Here is an 18043-nt window from a genome sequence, read left to right on the forward strand (position 1 = left end):
ATATTAAGTTCTGCTTTTCTGATCATGCAATAAAATGCAAATTAATTACATAAAAATCATACAATGTGATTTTCTGGATTTTTGTTTTAGATTCCGTCACTCACAGTTGAAGAGTACCTATAAAAAATGACAGACTTCTACGTGCTTTGTAAGTGGGCAAACCTGAAAAATCAGCAGTGTATCAAATACTTGTTCTCCCCACTGTAGGTTTTGACTATATGATGAGCTATTTATAGACATAATAGACCATCGCCATGCTGTGTGAGCGTACAGTATTTGCCTCATTAAGGAACCAAACTATTAAGCGACTAGCCTCGTGCATGTCGTGGTTTTACTGTTAAGCTTAGACAACTGCTTGGATTAAACCCTTTCCATCTGTTGTCTTCCAGTCTATTGCAGAGCTGCTTGGTCACTCAAAACACGTCTGCGTCAATATCTCTTATATAGTGGAGGAAATATTAGTATGCCAACATATCATATACTAATGATCACTAATAATTAGAAATAAATATACAGCCTTAAAAATAAAGGTGCCAGGAAGACCCAAAAAGGGGTTTTCATGACGATGCCATAGAAGAACCATTTTTGTTTCCCTGAAGAACCGTTTTGTGAAAGGTTCTGGAAAGAACCTTTCTGTGCCACAAAGAACCTTTTGTCTGATGGATATTACAGGTTCTTCATGGAACCATGCCAAAGAACCATTTAAGAACCTTTATTTTTAAGAGTGTATAGCACCATGTTGAAAATGCGGGATTCATTTTTAAAAATTAATATTTAAACCTGAATTTTTTTTTTTAAATAAATGTTTATAAAATTGGTATGTAAAATTGATAAGAAATATAACATTATTTTTAGTCCAATAAAGAACTAATCAAAATCTCCCAGCTATCAGGGAACGTTCTGACAAGGTTATCTTAAACTTAAGAAGAAATTTTTTTTCCAGTAACTTTAATAGAATGTTCGTACTGAGTTATCCACTCTTTAATAATGTTCTCAAAAATGAGGACAAAAAATGATTTATACATAGTTCATGAACGTTTGTCTAATGTTCTGTAAATGTTACTTGTTTAAAGATGTTCATTCAAAAGTAGCATTCCCATAATGTTTGTAAAATGATAAAACAAAATGTTCCTTTAACATTCAGAGAACATTCAGGAATTTTTTTTTTTAAGGCTCATGATTTTTGGAACATTCTCAAATCATGCTGAATAACACAATCATGAGGTTTTTAAAATGGCAGTTTAAATGTCATGTAATTGCTTTCTAAGCTATAAAAACATTTAAATAGTTCAGATGAGCTAATTTACAGGAGATTGGCTGTCTGTAAATGCTGATTATAATATAATGAAGAAGAAAAAAAGAGAATATGGCCTTAACGTTAATCTTTTACCAGATAACTCGTCTTAGTCACGTGACCTCGTAGCCCACACATGCCCGTAATCTGTTTATGCAGCGCATGACCCATCCTCCCCCTCTCTTCTGCCCTCCCATCCCGTCTGCTGCCTTTCAGCTGATGATGCATGTGGCAGAATAGGCTCGGGGTGCATTGCTATAGCAACCGAAAACAGAAAGGCACTTCAGAGCAATCTAAAAGAGGAAATGTGACCTGGGCAATTGCACAACTACAAGCCCTACAAGACAACTGGATCACTTATCAAGGTAAGAAGAACGGGCAAATGAGAAATGAATAAAGAGGAGATAGCAAAAGAGACTGGGGGAGGAGTGGGTAGATGGACAAAGAGGAAGAAAAGCACAAGACTAAGAAATTTAACACGTTTTGAGAAGACAAACAGAATCGTCGGCAGTGATATACAGTGATGTTAGTGGTATCAGGTGGACATTGATGATATTCTTTTTTTAGTTTAGAAGCTTAAAATGTTTGTCAGTTCAGCATTTAATCCACAATAGTCTCTTTTTGATGGATAACATCGTACATTTACTTTAAATAAAATAATAATAAATTAAATAAATAAATGACTGCTTTGATCAAATTGTCAGTAATATGGCTATTGTCTCCAAATGAATGTACCTGAAAGCTTTGATATTCTCTGAAATTATAACTGTTTTGCACTTTCCTTCTGATCAGGTCTTCCATTTGAGGCAGGTTTATGGATGACATGATTTTTATTAATCAAACCGTTTTGGTTACCATTGACTTCCATTATATAGACAAACAAAACACTGAGACATTTCTCAAAATATCTGCTTTTGTGTTTTGGAAAAACATGAGGGTGAGTAAATGATAACAGAATCTTAATTTCTGGGTGAACTACTCCTTTAACTGCTCTCACTTTCAAATGCTCTTTATAACAGGACAGTAACCAATGACAATGTACCCAAAAGGTACCAACATTTGAGCAAAGTCTTTTTGCTTTTAGTTTTATGCAATCAGGTCAACTTTTACTGCACCTCTACAGGTAAAAGTGAGCAGCAGAGGCCCGGTGACCACAGCAGATACACGAGCGAGCATGTCGTGGTTCAGCTGGAACGAGCCGTACAGTCGGAGCCCACGACGTGAGCCGTCTGAAGTGGTTGTGGATACCCTGATGCTGGAACTGAGCTGGCAGATAAAGGAGGCCGAGAGGCTGCAGCGGGAGCGAGACAATGAATATCGGAGGCTGAAGAACGGCGTGGACTACAGCTGGCTCATGAGCGCCCCGCGCTGCTCATATGACATCAGCCAAGGAGAGAGACTGGGCCTTGAGGACCTGTGTGGCAAAGTACCACCATCATACTGCGGACCTGCAATCCAAAGGTAAGACAGATGGGTTAAACGCTGCATAATATTGCACCTTTTGTTTTCAACATGAGGATGTTTGTCACTGCAGGTTCAGGGGAGGTTCATCTGGGTAATTTGTTTACTAAGCCGTCTTTGTGATGTCTCTTCCAAGAAGTGCACAAAGACTACTATGCAGTTTCTAGGTGAACTAAGTAGCTCTAACCTGCTGAAGTGATAATTGTAAATCACACACAGGCCTCATGGGAAGCACACCTGACAGATTCAGATGAGCCCCATCTGAACTGTTCCTTTTTGTTCAGGTAGCAACAGCGCAGCAGCATAGCAGCCTATTTTTTTCTCAGCCCCACTCATTGATAACCAACACCCATTAAAGGGGATTGTTCAACTAAACAACTAAAAATGCTGTCATTATTTACTTTGTCCTTCTAAACCTTTTTCTTTCTTCTGAAGAACATATGATATTTTGAGAATTTTTTTGAGAAATTTCTTCTTTTTTTTGCAATGGAAGTCCATTGTAACCAAAATTATTTGGTTCCCAACTTTCTTCAAAATATATATGTTCCCTTTCGAAAAGGAACTTGCGCTGCGTCCCCTAGAGGGAGCTATGGGGAATATCCTGACATATTACCCTATCACCTAGCCGAGCTCTACCTCAGCATGAAAACTCTCTAAATCGAGAGAAGACCTAAATACTTTCCACGCTCAGTACAGCTTCCAAGGAGGCTGACAGAGAGCCTACAACTCGTAATTGCAATCCTGGCGAAGGCCTAGCTACATCAAACACCTGTCAAGGAGGCTTCACATAGAGCCTAGCAACTTGACACTTAGTAAGCAGGCGGAGATCAGGGGAGCGGAGGCCTAAACAGAGAGAGAGAGAGTCGTTATGCCAGTTCGATCTGCAGAGCTTTGTGGGCCTAAGACTAAGTAGCTAGCTCTTTCTGAGCTTTTTTGGCTACTGCCTTTTGGTTAGAGCATAGCTAGGTCTCTTATTGAGGATGGGAACTCCTTTGAATCTTTGACTTATTTCAGCCATTAAAGGGATACTCCACCATTTTTTCATATTAAATTATGTTATTCCCGTAAATAAGACGAGTTGATACATACCTCTCTCAACGCGCGGTGACATTTTGATAGCACTTAGCTTAGCACACTAAGCCAAGTTCATTCATTAGGTACCAAACAGAGATCAAGTTAGAAATGACCAAACACCTCCACATTTTCCCTATTTAAATACAGTTACACGAAAAGTTGAACGACCAAGTATGGTGACACAAAATAAAAAGTGGCGCTTTTCTAAGCGGGTTAAAAAGGATAAATATAATGTATGGCGGAATAGTACTTTTGAGAGTACTTTGACTCGGCGCAGTCGGTCACGGCGAGAAAAATCCTGTTTATTCTGAGAGGATTTTTCTCGGCGTGACTTTTTACTGCGCCAAGTCGAAGTACTCTCAAAAGTACTATTCCGATCAAGTGAGACGAGAGAGGTATGTATCAACTCGTCTTAGTTAAGGGAATAACATAGTTTAAAATGAAAAAAACGGTGGAGTATCCCTATAAGGCATGTATCCCTTAAGCATGGGTATTTTGTTCTCCATAGCGCCCTCTAGGGGACATAGCGCAGGTTCCCTTTCGAAAGGGAACGTCTCAGGTTATGCATGTAACCATGGTTCCCTGAGAAGGGGAACGGGACATTGTGACGTGCGGCTGTTGACGTGACATGGCATTTTCACTGTCACACAAGATAAAGATTAATATAATTAGTATTGTCATCATTTAAAATTAAGTAAATTGTTATGTCTTTGTCTTACATGGACCTATTGGTATAAAACTGCTTTGTCTTTAGAATTTCTTTGTACATTTTTGAGCCAAATCTCAACATTGTCCTATGGTATGACTGCCTCAAGCATGGTTCAATAAATTACAACTTTTATAAATTAAAAAGTATACAAATGTTAATAAATACCTCAGGCATAATTTTGTCTATTTTAGTAAATGACAATCATTCTTTTTCATCCATATATTTCTAAAAGCGTCGGAACTTGATACAAAACCATGTCCTACGGTGTGACACCACATTCTGATTTTAAATCGGGCAATTCCACTGACGAGTTTAATTAGTTGAAGGACCCCATTCATGTTACTGTGAAGTCCATGGGTGCTTCTCAATATCCCTCTTTGTTTGCTCGCTCCTCCGTCCTCCATCCTATGACCGGAAACCGACCGAGCTCAGCCATCTTGTAGGACATCTCAATTCTCTAACTGCATCGCGAGGAGGCAAGGATCGAGGAGTGAGGAGGCTTCCTGAGGAGTCATGAGCGAGGATACACAGGTGTATCCTTTGAGGAAGTGTTTTATCGACTAAATGTGACGCACGTATAAATTATCCTCCCTCTTCACATCTTGCCACAGATTATTCATTATTATTATTATGTTTACATGTACAAGACACAAATGTATGTTAAATAACAACAGCTGACAGTTGCAGAATTATATCAAAGCACAAGAAAATTAAAGAAACAAACTGTAATACTATACAACAAATAAAAAGCAGTTAATAACTGGGAATAATTAGTTGTTAATAACTGGTCATATTAAATAAAATATGGACAAATGTGGTATTTTGTAGGGGTTGAAACTATTACAATATAAATAGCTATCTCTAATGATCAAGAATCCCAATGTGCAAACTAAATCCAGCGGTGTAGAGTATAATAATTTCACTTGATTCAATTCCTCCGTCCTCGCTTATTTTCCTTGCGTCCTTCCCTCGCATCCTGAAGGGGTGGAGATAAAACGTGAGGAAAGGAAGCTAGCAAAGGAAACGAGGATGCACAAATAAGAATTGAGAAACACCGCTATATTCTTAATTGTTGCTGTCACCATAGGACACATTTCAGTAAAAATTTTCAAAAACCGGTAAAAGATTTAACAAAGTTAGTGACCCCTTATATTTTCTCAAAAATCAGACTTAACACTACACAATAATATGTATTTTTTTCTTCAGGAGTGGTGTTTTACAAAAAAAAAGCATTTTTTTACTGCATATTGAAAATGAAAGGTTTTTCAGAATTTTCATTTTTGGGTGAACTATCCCAAAATGATTTATGTTCATCATTAAATCATATCCTGTTTATCACAGTAAAGCTGTTTTGAAACAATCTGTAGTGTATAAAACGTTATATAAATAAATGTGACTTGACTTGACTGACGATAGCCTATATATATAATATTTTTCTTTGAGGAACAGACTGATATATAAATAAAGTCATTTCAGTTTGTTCCTCACAGAAAGTTCAAATTCAAACGCGTGCTCTCTCTCTGGATCTCATAGCGCCGTCTAGAGGTTAACTGTGTCAAGACACGCAAACACTATACAAATGTCATAATGCAGCTAGAACAGGAATTGTGGCTTCATCGGGACAGCATTCTCACACGGAGAAGTGCAACTACACAACATTTTAAGATAAAGAGGTGGTGCTCTTTTTGTTTTTTTATCAACAAATTAAATCGGGCAATTCCAACTGTGATAACTAATGTGCTCACTCACAGAATCAGACACGACTGCCATTTATATAGCACAGTTCCTGTTATGAATTATAATACCATTTGGTCCATTGGGACGGATTGCTTTCACACCTCAAGCGAACTCCCGCAGAGTTCGTTTGCAATCGGGCCGAGACCACCCGATTGTTTTTGGTGCTGATCCGAGCACGATTGCCGTATTCACATATGCCTAAACAAACCGAACCAAGGGAGAAAAACGTACCATGTTACGAAACAAATGCTCATGTGTGAAATCACCCTAGAGAACTGTATTGATTACAGAAAGGAGTAGGAAGATTAAGATACTGATTCGTTGATTTAATTGGAAAGATAAGAACCTTGCTTGGAAACCTATTTTAAGACTCCCTAAGAACATCTTAGTATGTGGAGCAAGAGCATGCAGGTCTTGAGAGGCTGTATTTACTCCGATGAGTCAAGGGCTTATGTTCTGCTCCCATAGGGACCACAGGCAACAATTAACCTGGGAAAGAGAGGCTGATATTATGTGTTATGTAAAATAAAACGTTATACGAATTGAATTACTGTTATAATTCTGTGGTTGATTAACACACAATTTCCATATTTCAAAATGGCTTCTTTAAATTCTGTTCTCTATGTGTATCTTGTTATAATCATACACTTATGTTGTTTTTCCTTGAGGTCCACATACAGTACACATGACCACTTTCCACTCTTTCTTTTACCCTTACAACAGGGTTATTCAAATCTTGCCCTGGAGGACTAGTGTGCTGCAGAGTTTAGCTCCAACCCTAATCAAACACACCTGAACATGCTAATCAATGTCTTCAGGTTCATTAGAAAATCACAGGTAGGTGAGTTTGATCAGGGTTGGAGCTAAACTCTGCAGCACACTGGCCCTCCAGGGCAAGATTTGAATATCCCTGCCTTACAATTAAAGATACAGTGGTTTATTTTTGTCACTGTACACACAGATATGTAATAGGCCTCAGTTATGATTGGCTAACCTCTTTGCAAGTGAAATTAGCAACAACACTCACTTAAAGGCAGTGTCCTCCTGACTGACCAAGGCCTAAATCTTCCCCTCGTTACGATGCCCCTGCTTACAGGCTTCTAACATTGGGATCATATGAATTGCTTAATATACCTCACACTTGGGACTTATCTCTATATCTCATAATTTGCCTTTAAATCTTACAATTGCTACTTTGATTCTTGCACTTCATTTCTCACAATTGCAACATTATATCTTCCAATTGCAACTTTATATCTCACTTTGTGACTTGAGCAGTTGCAATTATGACTTTTTATTTATGTTTGACTTTATGTTCCTTGTGGAGATGCAAGTCATGTTGTTTGGCATGTTTCTTCTAAATCTTGGGTTATTACACTAAAGAGGAAGCCACGCATAAGCAACAATATTTACTTCAGCACCCATATTAACTGAAGCTCCTTGGACAAAAGTGTTATAAAACCTTCCTCTCTGTCTATACTCCCTCCTCTATTCTTAGGTTTCGGCAGGTGCTGATGGAGAATGAACCTGAGGTGCAAGAGGTTTCTGGACTCTTCCGTTCTGTGCTTGTGGAAATACTTGAGCGTGTTCATGAGGAGCAGGAGGCTCAACGTTTGACCCGCCAGTGGAACAACAGACGTTCAATAAGCCTGTCGCTGATGAACTTCAAATCTCGAGTGCGGATCAACCCTTTCGGCAGCACCTTGGGACTTAAATCAAACAGTTACGGCTCAGAGGAAGATGGCATAGACGTCAAGACTGTGTGTGGGGATGTTGAGAAGGGCCTTAGCCAGACAGCAGAGAAAGCGCAGCGCGTGTGGAGCATGCCAGAGTTCAGACATAAGGGAATCAACGGTAAAACTTGAGTGTCTGTGAGTGGGATTCAGCAGGATCTTGTCCAGTCAACAACTGGCTGATATTCCAAGCATCACCTTCACTTTCAGTGTATTTATATTTCGAGGTGTAAGCATGGAGGCAAAAGGTATGTTCTTGTTGGGAAATAAAACTAGTCTTATAAACAAAGCATCACAAATCAATAAATCTGTTACAATGACTACAGAACATAAACCCACACTTTTTTATTTTTGAATGAATGCAGTTCATTTCTAAAATAGAAAAAACAGATCTTTATCTGATCACTTACCATCACATTACATTTGTATAACAGGTTATTCTGAAATACTACAATACCCTAATTTATCCCTTGACCTTTGCAATAAAAAGTGTTTTTATAGGACCCTTTTGTTTAAAAATATTCCAGTGCAGGTCTACTTTTTAGCTTTTTAGTAACATTGCCTGTGGGCCTGTATTTGCTGTGGAAACATTTAGATACTTGTGATTTGATAGATTTTTTCTTGCAATCTTGTCAATGTATGTGCAATTGAGTAAGTAGTTTTCACGACAGTACAATCAATGTAACTATATAATTTAGTGTGTTGCACTATGAAAACAATACATTTTCATTTTATTGTGCTGAAAAAATAAAGAGCTTGTGATTCTGAGATACAGTGATGTTTTTTTTTTACCAAATGCCTCTATTGTATCTTGTACACTTTTCTGATTATTGTAAAATATCGTAAAAGGTAAATTATACCTTTCATGCTCTTTCTAAAGAGTAAAAGACCAACCTTTCCTTGCTCAAAGAATGATGTTGCATATTAGCTAATGTCTATGAGTTCGGAGGCCATGCCAGTGTAGGCTACTTCTAAAAGGTTTTTTTTTTTCTCTCTCTTCCCAGAAAATGGACCAAAAAATATTGCATAGCCAAATTTGTATAATAATAATAATAATAATAATAATAATAAGGAGCTAAAGACGTTTGGCTATTTTAAAAAAGGGAGCTTTTATTTGTCCCACCCCAAAAATATTAGCAACTACACAGTTGGCTGAAGAAATTTTTTAAACCCTTTTAATTCCACCATTCACAATTTTTCCTCACATATTTTAGTGTGGTATTAAAAAGCAACTTCTATTATAGAGCAAATGTTCATTTATAATGCACATTTAAGATGTCTACATGAGTTCAGGGCAGGTCTATCATTGTTGGGTAATTTGGTCATGTGACCACACACATGTATTTCCTGATACTACCATCAGGAAAGGGTTATCTATACATACATATTGAAATTATATTAATACATGGTTTATTCTCTTGACGGTGGTATAGCACAGGGAGTCAATGTCCCCTATGTCATTCTGTGTTATTCTTATGAACTCTATTTCAGACTGAACTTAAGTCAAGTTTTGGATTTACTTGATCTATATCTATCTATCTATACTTATTTATTGTTTTGTATATACAAAGTATATAATAATTACCTTCTGGTTTCCTATCATTTGTCATCCTTTTATTTGATTATGTGTGCCGTACTGCTGTAATTTCAACTAATTTACCCAGTCTTTAAATTAATTGCTGGAGGTTTGTCATTTTGTAAATGCATTAACACCATAGACTTAGACTCCCTGTGTTCTACCACTGGTCCAGACATAAAACATATTTTTTCATGGATTTTTCCTTTTTTTTTACATAATTGACATTGATCGTTTAATATCCTTACAAATACATATGTCATCTCTGGGGAAAATTTGGGATTAAATGGGTTAAAATGCATTGTTATGGGAGTTATCAAGCGGAACTGGCAACACTTTTTGATGCTCCCCAACAGTCATTCTACTGACTATAAGTAACTCATTTTACTAATCCAAACAACCTACTTATACTCTAATGAGACTTAGTTGACATGTAGGCTACTCATAGTCAACAGAATGTCTAAAGGGGACCATCAAAATAAAGTGCAACTGCAGAACCAGTCAAAACTTTCACAAATATCTTCAGAAATGTATCCCACAAACATGTCAATAGTGAGAAAATACTATGTAATAAACTATACTATAACTGATGAATATTACTGGAGAAATAAGAAACTTGTCTTTTGACAAAGAAATGTGTGGGACAGAGTGCTGGGATGCTGATTAAAGGGATAGTTCACCCAAAAATGAAAATTCTGTGATCATTTACTCTCCCTCAAGTTGTTCCAAACCTGTATTAGTTTCTTTGTTCTGCTGAACACAAAAAGATATTTTGAAGAATGTTTGTAACCAAGCAGAGAGAGCAACTATTGACTACCATAGTAGGAAAAAAATTACTATGGTACACAATGGTTGCTCTATTTGCTGTGTTACAAACATTCTTCAAAATATCTTTTGTGTTCAGCAGAACAAAGAAACTCATACAGTTTTGGAACAACTTGAGGGTGAGTAAATGATGACAGAATTTTCATTTTTGGGTGAACTATCCCTTTAATGTATATTAAATAATGCAGCATCAAAGCCTGTGGAAATTAATATCTTCAAAAACTTCCCCAGCTATAAAACTACTGGAAACCATGCCACTAATAAATAATGATTATATATGTGGCATCAAAATCTTTTTGAGAGACTATAAAATAAAGGACACAATTTATTTAATAATAACCTATTGTCATCATAACGATTAGATGCACATGATTCACAATGGCAGATCAGAAGCTGTTCTCAACTACCTGCTGGTGGCGCCTTTGCATTCGGCTCACCACAGTAAATACACCGATAATCAGGGGATAACTAGGAAAACACCATTGGAACAACACCACTACAATGTTGTCTCAAATTTGAATAGTTTTTTTTTAAATGGTAAAGATCCACTTTGAGACATACTATACAACCTTCATCTCTGTGGTGAATCAGCCCAAACTGTTCATATTTCAATCAAATAACATCTGTCTCTGACATAACTCAGCTGATTCAGTTATTTACTTGAGCTTTGCATTTAAAATGAGAATACAAGAATACTTATTTTGTTTACAATTTCAGTAACATGTAACAATGTCACATCCAAGCTACAGTTCTCATAGGGTACAGTTTATCATACATAAAACATAAGTACTGCAGGACAAAGCCTAGAATTAAAAAAAATGACAGCAATTATCTACATAAAGAATTTATGGTAAGGAATTGTCAATGTATAACATCAGGCAACAACATTAATAGTTGAAGATGGTCTTTCCCTGAGTGGTGGTCAGGTGAATAATGCAAAAACAAAAAAAAACTAAACAAAAAAAACTGGTTCTGTAGTTCCAGATCTGGACTGAATCAGAAGGTGGAGTTTAAGAAATCCAGCAGTTCAGCTCTGTTTTTGTCCCTCTGTTTTAAAGAAAAGAAACAAGTGGATGATAGATCTGTGCACAACCTTAAACCTGACTATAGTCCATCTGATTTACATTCTAACACATTTTAATCAGACATGACAACAAAACCAGACAAAAGCTGTACAGAAAAAAAACTTTTTGTTAATTAAAAGAGGACATTTTATGCCCTTTTACAAAGTCTTGGGCTGAATCCGAAATCGCCCCCTATACCCTCAAATAAGGCATTATTTGTGGGGAGAGCCATTTGTAGTGATGTCCGAAACCATAGTGGACGTTACTGAGAGCACTCATTCAATACCACATTGCACCACAATAACGAGTGTACAGCTGATGTACACACAACGGCTGCCGAATTCACTCACTCGTTTTCATTCACTCCTTCATGTGAACAGTATTAGTGGACTAACGTAGAGAATAGTGAATGAGGGTTTAGGGGGCGATTTCGGATTCAGCCTTGATTTTGTTTTTAGGGTCTACTAGAATAGGTTTTCATGATTGAATGTTCAAAAAACATTATTTTCCATATTATTCTCTTCCCAGGTTGTAGCGCTCTGTTTAGATCTCGTCTCTCTGAAGCCCCTCATTCAGAAAAGCACAATGTATCTCTGATTGGTCAGCTGGACTGGTGTGTTGTGATTGGTCAAACGATTTGAGCATGTGTCACGCCCTTTACCATAACTGTGAATTTCAACACTATTAAAGCCCTATTTGGACCGGATTAGTTTAACATGGAGAGGTGGGGTAAAGTAATTATTACCTGGGCTTCTCAGTGATTTTAGTTCCATCCGAATGTGCCATTTCAGTAATAATCATTACGGACAATGTCAGTAAAGATTACAGCGACTTTTACCTTCTGTAAAAAGGTCCGGAAAAACGACCTCAGGTAATAATAATCCTGTCCGAATAGACCCACTGTAAATATGTACGCACATATACCGTAATTTCCTGTTTAAAAGTAGTTTTCCACAGTTTTTCAAATATGGAGTTGCTAGAAAAAGCATTCAGTTCTAGGCGGTGGGACAAGTCTGTGGCAAACCTGAAGTGTTTTCTACTTACCATTTAGATCAAAAAGAGGGTCGAAAGTGCCTATTACCAACAGAATCAAATCAGAATTTAATTAATATATTGTTCGACCGGACCCGTTATAGGTTATATATAGAAGATATGTGTTCACGCACATGATATCAGGAAGCAAATTATTACGCAAATGACGACAGGGAGGTGACGGCGGTGCGTGAATCGAGTTAACCCCTCCCACTTCTGCTAGTTTTACTGAGATTTCTTATCCCGTGCAAATTGGCCATTCAAATTACCGATGTCCTGTGGTAAAATTACTTTACTCCATCTACCCTTGTAAAACTAATCCTGTCCGAATAGGGCTAAAGTCAACACAACCAGGCCTCACCCCCTTTTTTTTGCATATGCCTTGGGAGGGAATCATTTAAATAAGGATAAATATTGCGACGTGTTTGTTCCCGGAAGAAAACTCATGAACAAATGTTTAATGATGTTTTTTTTTCATGATGTGTAATCTGCACAACAAAAAACTCACCTGTTTGTCCTTCTTTGATTTTTTCACTTTCATTTTAATCTTTTTCCCTGATATCATACTGTACTTGCCACTTTTCTTCTTTTCCTTAAGATACTGGGGATGACAGAAATTCTGTTATATCACTTTTTGCAAAAATTACAGGAGAAAAAAAACCCAGAACAAATTTTAATGAAATGAAAAAAATATATAAAAGCAAAGAGACCACAGCACATTGCTAAAATATAATGCCCAATATGACGTTTTGAGTCTAGCACCTTTGAAATCTGAACAGGTCCAGAGCTGTCATCCTGCCCTTTGTGTCCCTTTTCCTTCTTTCGTTTGTGTATCTTGTCTTTTCTTCCTTTCTAAAATGAAAAAATAAATAATTATAATTTTGGAGCTTGACAGTCCCTGGTCACTAACTAACATTGTATGTCGAGCTGCGTAAAAATTACATAAGATGCATGCTTTTGTGTTCCACAGAAAAAAAATAACAGTATACAGGTTTGTAACAATGAGGATGAATAAATGATGACAGAATTTTTACTTTCATGTGAGCAGTCCTTTAATACTCGCTCTTGGCCGGGGTACACAAATTTACAGATCCAACTATACCTTTTTGCCATGTCTCTCTTTCCTTTTCTTTGAAGATTTTCTTTGCTTTTTGCAAGAATCTGGCAGTGGAAGCACAAAACACATTGGCATTTCTTGCACCTCATCTGCTGCATCATAAATCTTTATTTATCTATATAATGGTTTCCTCTTTCCTGGTAAGGAAGTATGTGAAGTTTGAATTTAACTTACCTGAGTTACTGGAGCTGGAGTTACTATGTGATGATGAACTGCTGGATGAAGACCGCGAAGAAGAAGATGAGGATGAGGAGGAGGAGGAGGAAGAAGAACTGGAAGATGATGAGGACGATCTGCTTCGGCTCCTTGCTCGCTTCCGGTTTTCTCTGTTTTCTCGTCCTGTTCATACATTTAAAAAACAGTAGATGTAAGCAAAATGATTCCTGCATGTTTGGCGAGTCAGGTTTAGTGATCCTGTTCTTCACATTTCCTTTTCTTTCAGTTGTTTAGACTCCAGAGAAACTCACCGCTGCTGTCAGAACTTCTTCTGCTTTTTGTACTCGACTCACTTCTCTCCCTGCTGTCCACTTTGGCAGACTGAAAATGACCAAATAAAACATAATGATAAAACTGCACATCCATATCCTTTCAATTGTTCAAAACATGGACTGTGAATCACAGACTCGTATATGCTCAGAAATGCTGTCAAACGCAGGTAATGACTAGGATTTACACAAGTTCTACTCACACAAGAAACTACAGTCATTCTACAACCATTATTTACCAATCTATATAATAATAAACAAAAGTTTGTAAACCTAAAACGGAGAATTACAGCTTTATCGGAAGGTTTAACAAGACAGTTGATTTTAATGCAAGCAGTTCAACAGTTTACCATGTTTATGTTAAACTATCCTCAACTGTCCTTCCGCCCACAACAAAAATTAGAACAATCACAGGAACAGCACAATATTAATACAGTCCGTGCTTAAAATAAACTGCGGTGAATGTAAATGTCTCTTTTTCATGTCTGTAATCAGTGCGTGAGTATCAATAAGATAAACACCACTGTGCGGCCATCTTATTTTACGTCATACAAACTAAATATCCGGGTAACGTTACTGCTTTGCAGCGCAGGCGCGTGATCTACACGAGCTGCATAACATTAAATTATGTATCGTTGTACTATGTATGTACATTTCAATTGCTAATAAAGTTTCTCTATATCATTATTCATTCATAGACTTTTTTTCCAGTCCGTTTTTAAAGCGGCATGAAGACAACGTTATCAGGTGATATCTGTTACTTTTCTAAGCGCTGGTGAGGCGGGGCCAATTACAGGCATAAACATGATGTCTATGATTACAACCATTGTTGATCATTAAATTACAATTTAACAAAACACGAATATGTTGCTCTCGCAGAATTCCAATTTTGTTGGAGAATAAAATAATTAAACATAACATATTAAAACGATTGTATTATTTATATTGTATATATTTTAGTAAACTTTTTAAGAGGCAAAACACTTTTAAATGCGGTTTGATGGAGGAACGCGCCCTCTGGATAAAATTGGCTGTTTGAAGGACACGTATATGGAAGGATCAGTAGGCCTACAGCTAGACAAGAAATGCTACCAATTTTTACATCTATTGTATTGAAAAGCTTCTACATTTTCTTCATGTAGAAGCATTAATTTCTACATTTCATTACAGTTTCTTCTGGTAGGCCTTTGCATAGGCCTACGTGCTGTGCATGTTTAATGTGTCTTAAAGCATGTTTTAACAGAAAGCGTGACAACAGAAACTCTCCCTAATTACCCAATAGTGTCATAATTTTTTTTATTCTGCTTATTTTAAAAATATCTGTACCCTTTGTTTATATATTATTTAAGTGATTAACATTTCATTGTTTTTAATATAATACAATAGTACAAAAATGCATAATATAATACAGGAGTATTTCTTCTGTAATACATTACTTTTCCTACAGGGTGCACCCACGACTAGCCTAAATGAAACTAAATTGTTGTCTTCCCACCATTATTGCAATTTGTTAGTTTTCATATATTTGTTAACTTTTCAGGATATATAGTTTTAAATAATTTATATATCATTGCATAAAGAGTTGTTACTGATCACTATAATAAACAACAATAATTGTTGAAAGAAAGTTGAAGGATCTCTGGATGTTGACTAATAGTGTTGTAGCAAATTTTTGTATGCCAACCCCGAAGTTAGCCTCACCCTGGCCTGGTTAGTTTTCTCCTCAGATGTCACACCCACAGACAGTTGGCTGAACGTCTGATGCATATGGCACACAAAATTGGAAACACTTCAGGAATTTCGAAGTCGTCATCTGAATTGTAGAGGATTTACGGGAGACGTGTGTGTTGTGTTCTTTAACGGTCCGCCTGGAAACAATAAAAGACACTTTTCCACCACTGGGCCAAAGCCTTCTCTTTGCATAGCCTTGCCGATATGGCTTCATTTGCACTGTGGGGCTGATAACAGAGCTCTTTGGAATGTAATACAAATGCGGCAGTAGTTGCTTTGGTAACGCAAGAGTTTGCAGACGATATGAGATGTAAATAGGGTGACCATGCATTTTGCAAGTCCCGAAATTGGGAGCATTGTCCCGGGTCCCGAGAGAGGTAAGTAGTGTCCCGCATTTCAGTTATGCCTGTAGTATTATTATTATTATTATTTTTCATCCCTGAAATTACAATAATACCACAGTAAAAAATATCATAAAAACTGTGACCGACATAAAAAAAACTATTTGTGCAGTCGTCATGTTGTAGCTGTGAAAATAACCAACCAACGCAATCGTAGTGACTGGAGAGCGCAAAGGAATAAGTGCGGGCCTCATCAAAGTCGGGAAAGACCAGCAAGGATTTCATCTCACTTACTGGATAAGAACCTCAAGAGCTTCTTCAAGAAGTCCAAATTGATGATTTAAAGTATGTAATCATCAATCCTGATAAATGTTTCCAACGAACATGCACCATTCCCATGGATGCTCGAGCACCACCAACGGAAATGGTTGAGCACCTACGGAAAAACACGAGATATTCTCCATTCATTTTAATCAATAAAAAATGTATTGCAACTTTCAGGCACAACTTTCTTCTCACGTTTATAGTTAATTTAAGGCGGTTTCTATGGCGTTATTATAATGTCAAATGTCGAGAGCGCATTATTGTAACGCGAGCACGACATGAGCAAGAATCTCTTCGCTCACAGGCACGTGCACCCACACAAAACTGGACGCACACCCTCTCTCGCTCAGATATTAGGCTACTGCGTGTTCAAACTTTGTCCTCCTGCATGTGCACTCGTGAATCTAGAATGGTCTTCTCGCCTATAGGATTTAATGTTGCCAGAAGAGCAACATTATAGTGTGGGAACCCACCGGCAGAAACATTAATCGGATATGCCAAGTTTGCCAACGAATGTAAAGCGATATTTACATAGCATAATAGTTGTAAATGTATCTGTTTTACACGTGTCCCGCATTGTCCTGCAAAATCACATCTACTGTCCTGCACATGGGCGTCAGTTTGGTTTGAAATGTGCTGGGGACAGAGACGCATTCAGAAGTGCATTTTCAGAAGTGCTGGGTACATTTTTTTTTCTCTTTCGCGCAGGTCATGTTTTGAAAGACGATGTCCTGCAGCTTACTAATGTAAATAAATAAAAATGTCAGATGAGAGACATATTGCGGGTCTTATAGCCTATCTTACTCATGCCGACGAAAGCGCCCCGCGAATTCTTTAATATTTTTCATTTTTGCAATTTATTTTACCACTTCATTATCAGAGTCCCACTGGAGCCCGTGTTTTTTTTATCCTCCCTATTACACATTAGTTACAGCCATTAAAATAGTTCAGTTTTGTTTTTAATGTCAAAGTAGATATATTTCGTTTTGTTTCTTTATTAAGTTCATTTAGAAAAATGTTTAAAGCATTTAATGTTTGTTAAACTAAAGTTTTTGCTTTTTAAAGTGACGACCAAGCGGCCAGCGGCCGACAGTGAGTTAACCCAACACTTTAGCCTCTGAAATCAACACTTGACTTGTCTTGCTTATTAAATCCATAAAAAACACTTAAAGCATCGTTTAAACGTTTAGCCTATTATCACCACCATCACAGTAAAAAGGCATTTTTGACAAGATGAGGCAGGCAGATTGCAACGGCGCGCGCAAACAAAACGGGCTACACAATCTAAACAAATAATTAAAAATAAAAAACATGCTGGTTGTCTTACCTTAGGCTACACCTCTCCGCGAAATGAATATATATCCGATCTTCAATTCCCATGCTATATGCACATTTAACGGAGTTCATGTCAACGAAATCAACCGATATGAGTATTTTATTCATCAGCTCTTTTCAACATCAAAGACCGCATTATGAGAACGAGCGACCTAAACACTGGTAAGAGCATTTAGTCTCATTAATTTTAATGAAGATGATTGTG

General features: G+C 37.2%; 2 protein-coding genes across 3 annotated transcripts; one reads left to right on the forward strand and one right to left on the reverse strand.

Annotated features, from left to right (window-relative positions):
- Positions 1 to 1510: 1510 nt before the first annotated feature.
- On the forward strand, positions 1511 to 8781 carry rd3 (retinal degeneration 3, GUCY2D regulator). Of its 2 annotated transcripts, none has more exons than XM_079830998.1 (3): positions 1511 to 1659; positions 2418 to 2755; positions 7774 to 8781. In XM_079830998.1, the coding sequence occupies exons 2-3, from the start codon at positions 2469 to 2471 to the stop codon at positions 8138 to 8140; spliced, it is 654 nt and encodes a 217-aa protein (XP_079687124.1). In that variant the 5' UTR covers positions 1511 to 1659; positions 2418 to 2468; the 3' UTR covers positions 8141 to 8781. The 2 variants fall into 2 exon arrangements, with proteins under 2 accessions (XP_079687124.1, XP_079687123.1); XM_079830997.1 differs by lacking the exon at positions 1511 to 1659 and adding an exon at positions 2087 to 2231.
- Positions 8782 to 9799: 1018 nt separating this feature from the next.
- Positions 9800 to 14820, reverse strand: LOC307134825 (uncharacterized protein). The gene is made up of 7 exons (XM_079830844.1): positions 14458 to 14820; positions 14090 to 14159; positions 13797 to 13961; positions 13608 to 13666; positions 13268 to 13357; positions 13014 to 13106; positions 9800 to 11456 (listed from the first exon to the last, which is right to left on the reverse strand). Exons 1-7 carry the CDS (start codon positions 14458 to 14460, stop codon positions 11406 to 11408), a joined length of 531 nt encoding a protein of 176 aa, XP_079686970.1. The 5' UTR covers positions 14461 to 14820; the 3' UTR covers positions 9800 to 11405.
- Positions 14821 to 18043: the final 3223 nt, after the last annotated feature.

Source organism: Gobio gobio (genome assembly GCF_949357685.1).
Source record: "Gobio gobio genome assembly, chromosome: 12".
Taxonomy (NCBI): Eukaryota; Metazoa; Chordata; class Actinopteri; order Cypriniformes; family Gobionidae; genus Gobio; species Gobio gobio.

What these genes read in the sequence shown, in the direction of transcription:
- rd3 (XM_079830997.1), top strand. Translation starts at nt 2,109, where the DNA reads ATGGATGACATGATTTTTATTAATCAAACCGTTTTGGTTACCATTGAC. An exon ending in TGTTTTGGAAAAACATGAGG is followed by an intron (nt 2,232 to 2,417) that starts GTGAGTAAATGA and finishes GCACCTCTACAG; the next exon opens with GTAAAAGTGAGCAGCAGAGG. An exon ending in TGCGGACCTGCAATCCAAAG is followed by an intron (nt 2,756 to 7,773) that starts GTAAGACAGATG and finishes CTCTATTCTTAG; the next exon opens with GTTTCGGCAGGTGCTGATGG.
- LOC307134825 (XM_079830844.1), bottom strand. An exon ending in AAGAAGTTCTGACAGCAGCG is followed by an intron (nt 13,962 to 14,089) that starts GTGAGTTTCTCT and finishes ATGTATGAACAG; the next exon opens with GACGAGAAAACAGAGAAAAC. An exon ending in GACCTGTTCAGATTTCAAAG is followed by an intron (nt 13,107 to 13,267) that starts GTGCTAGACTCA and finishes TGTCATCCCCAG; the next exon opens with TATCTTAAGGAAAAGAAGAA.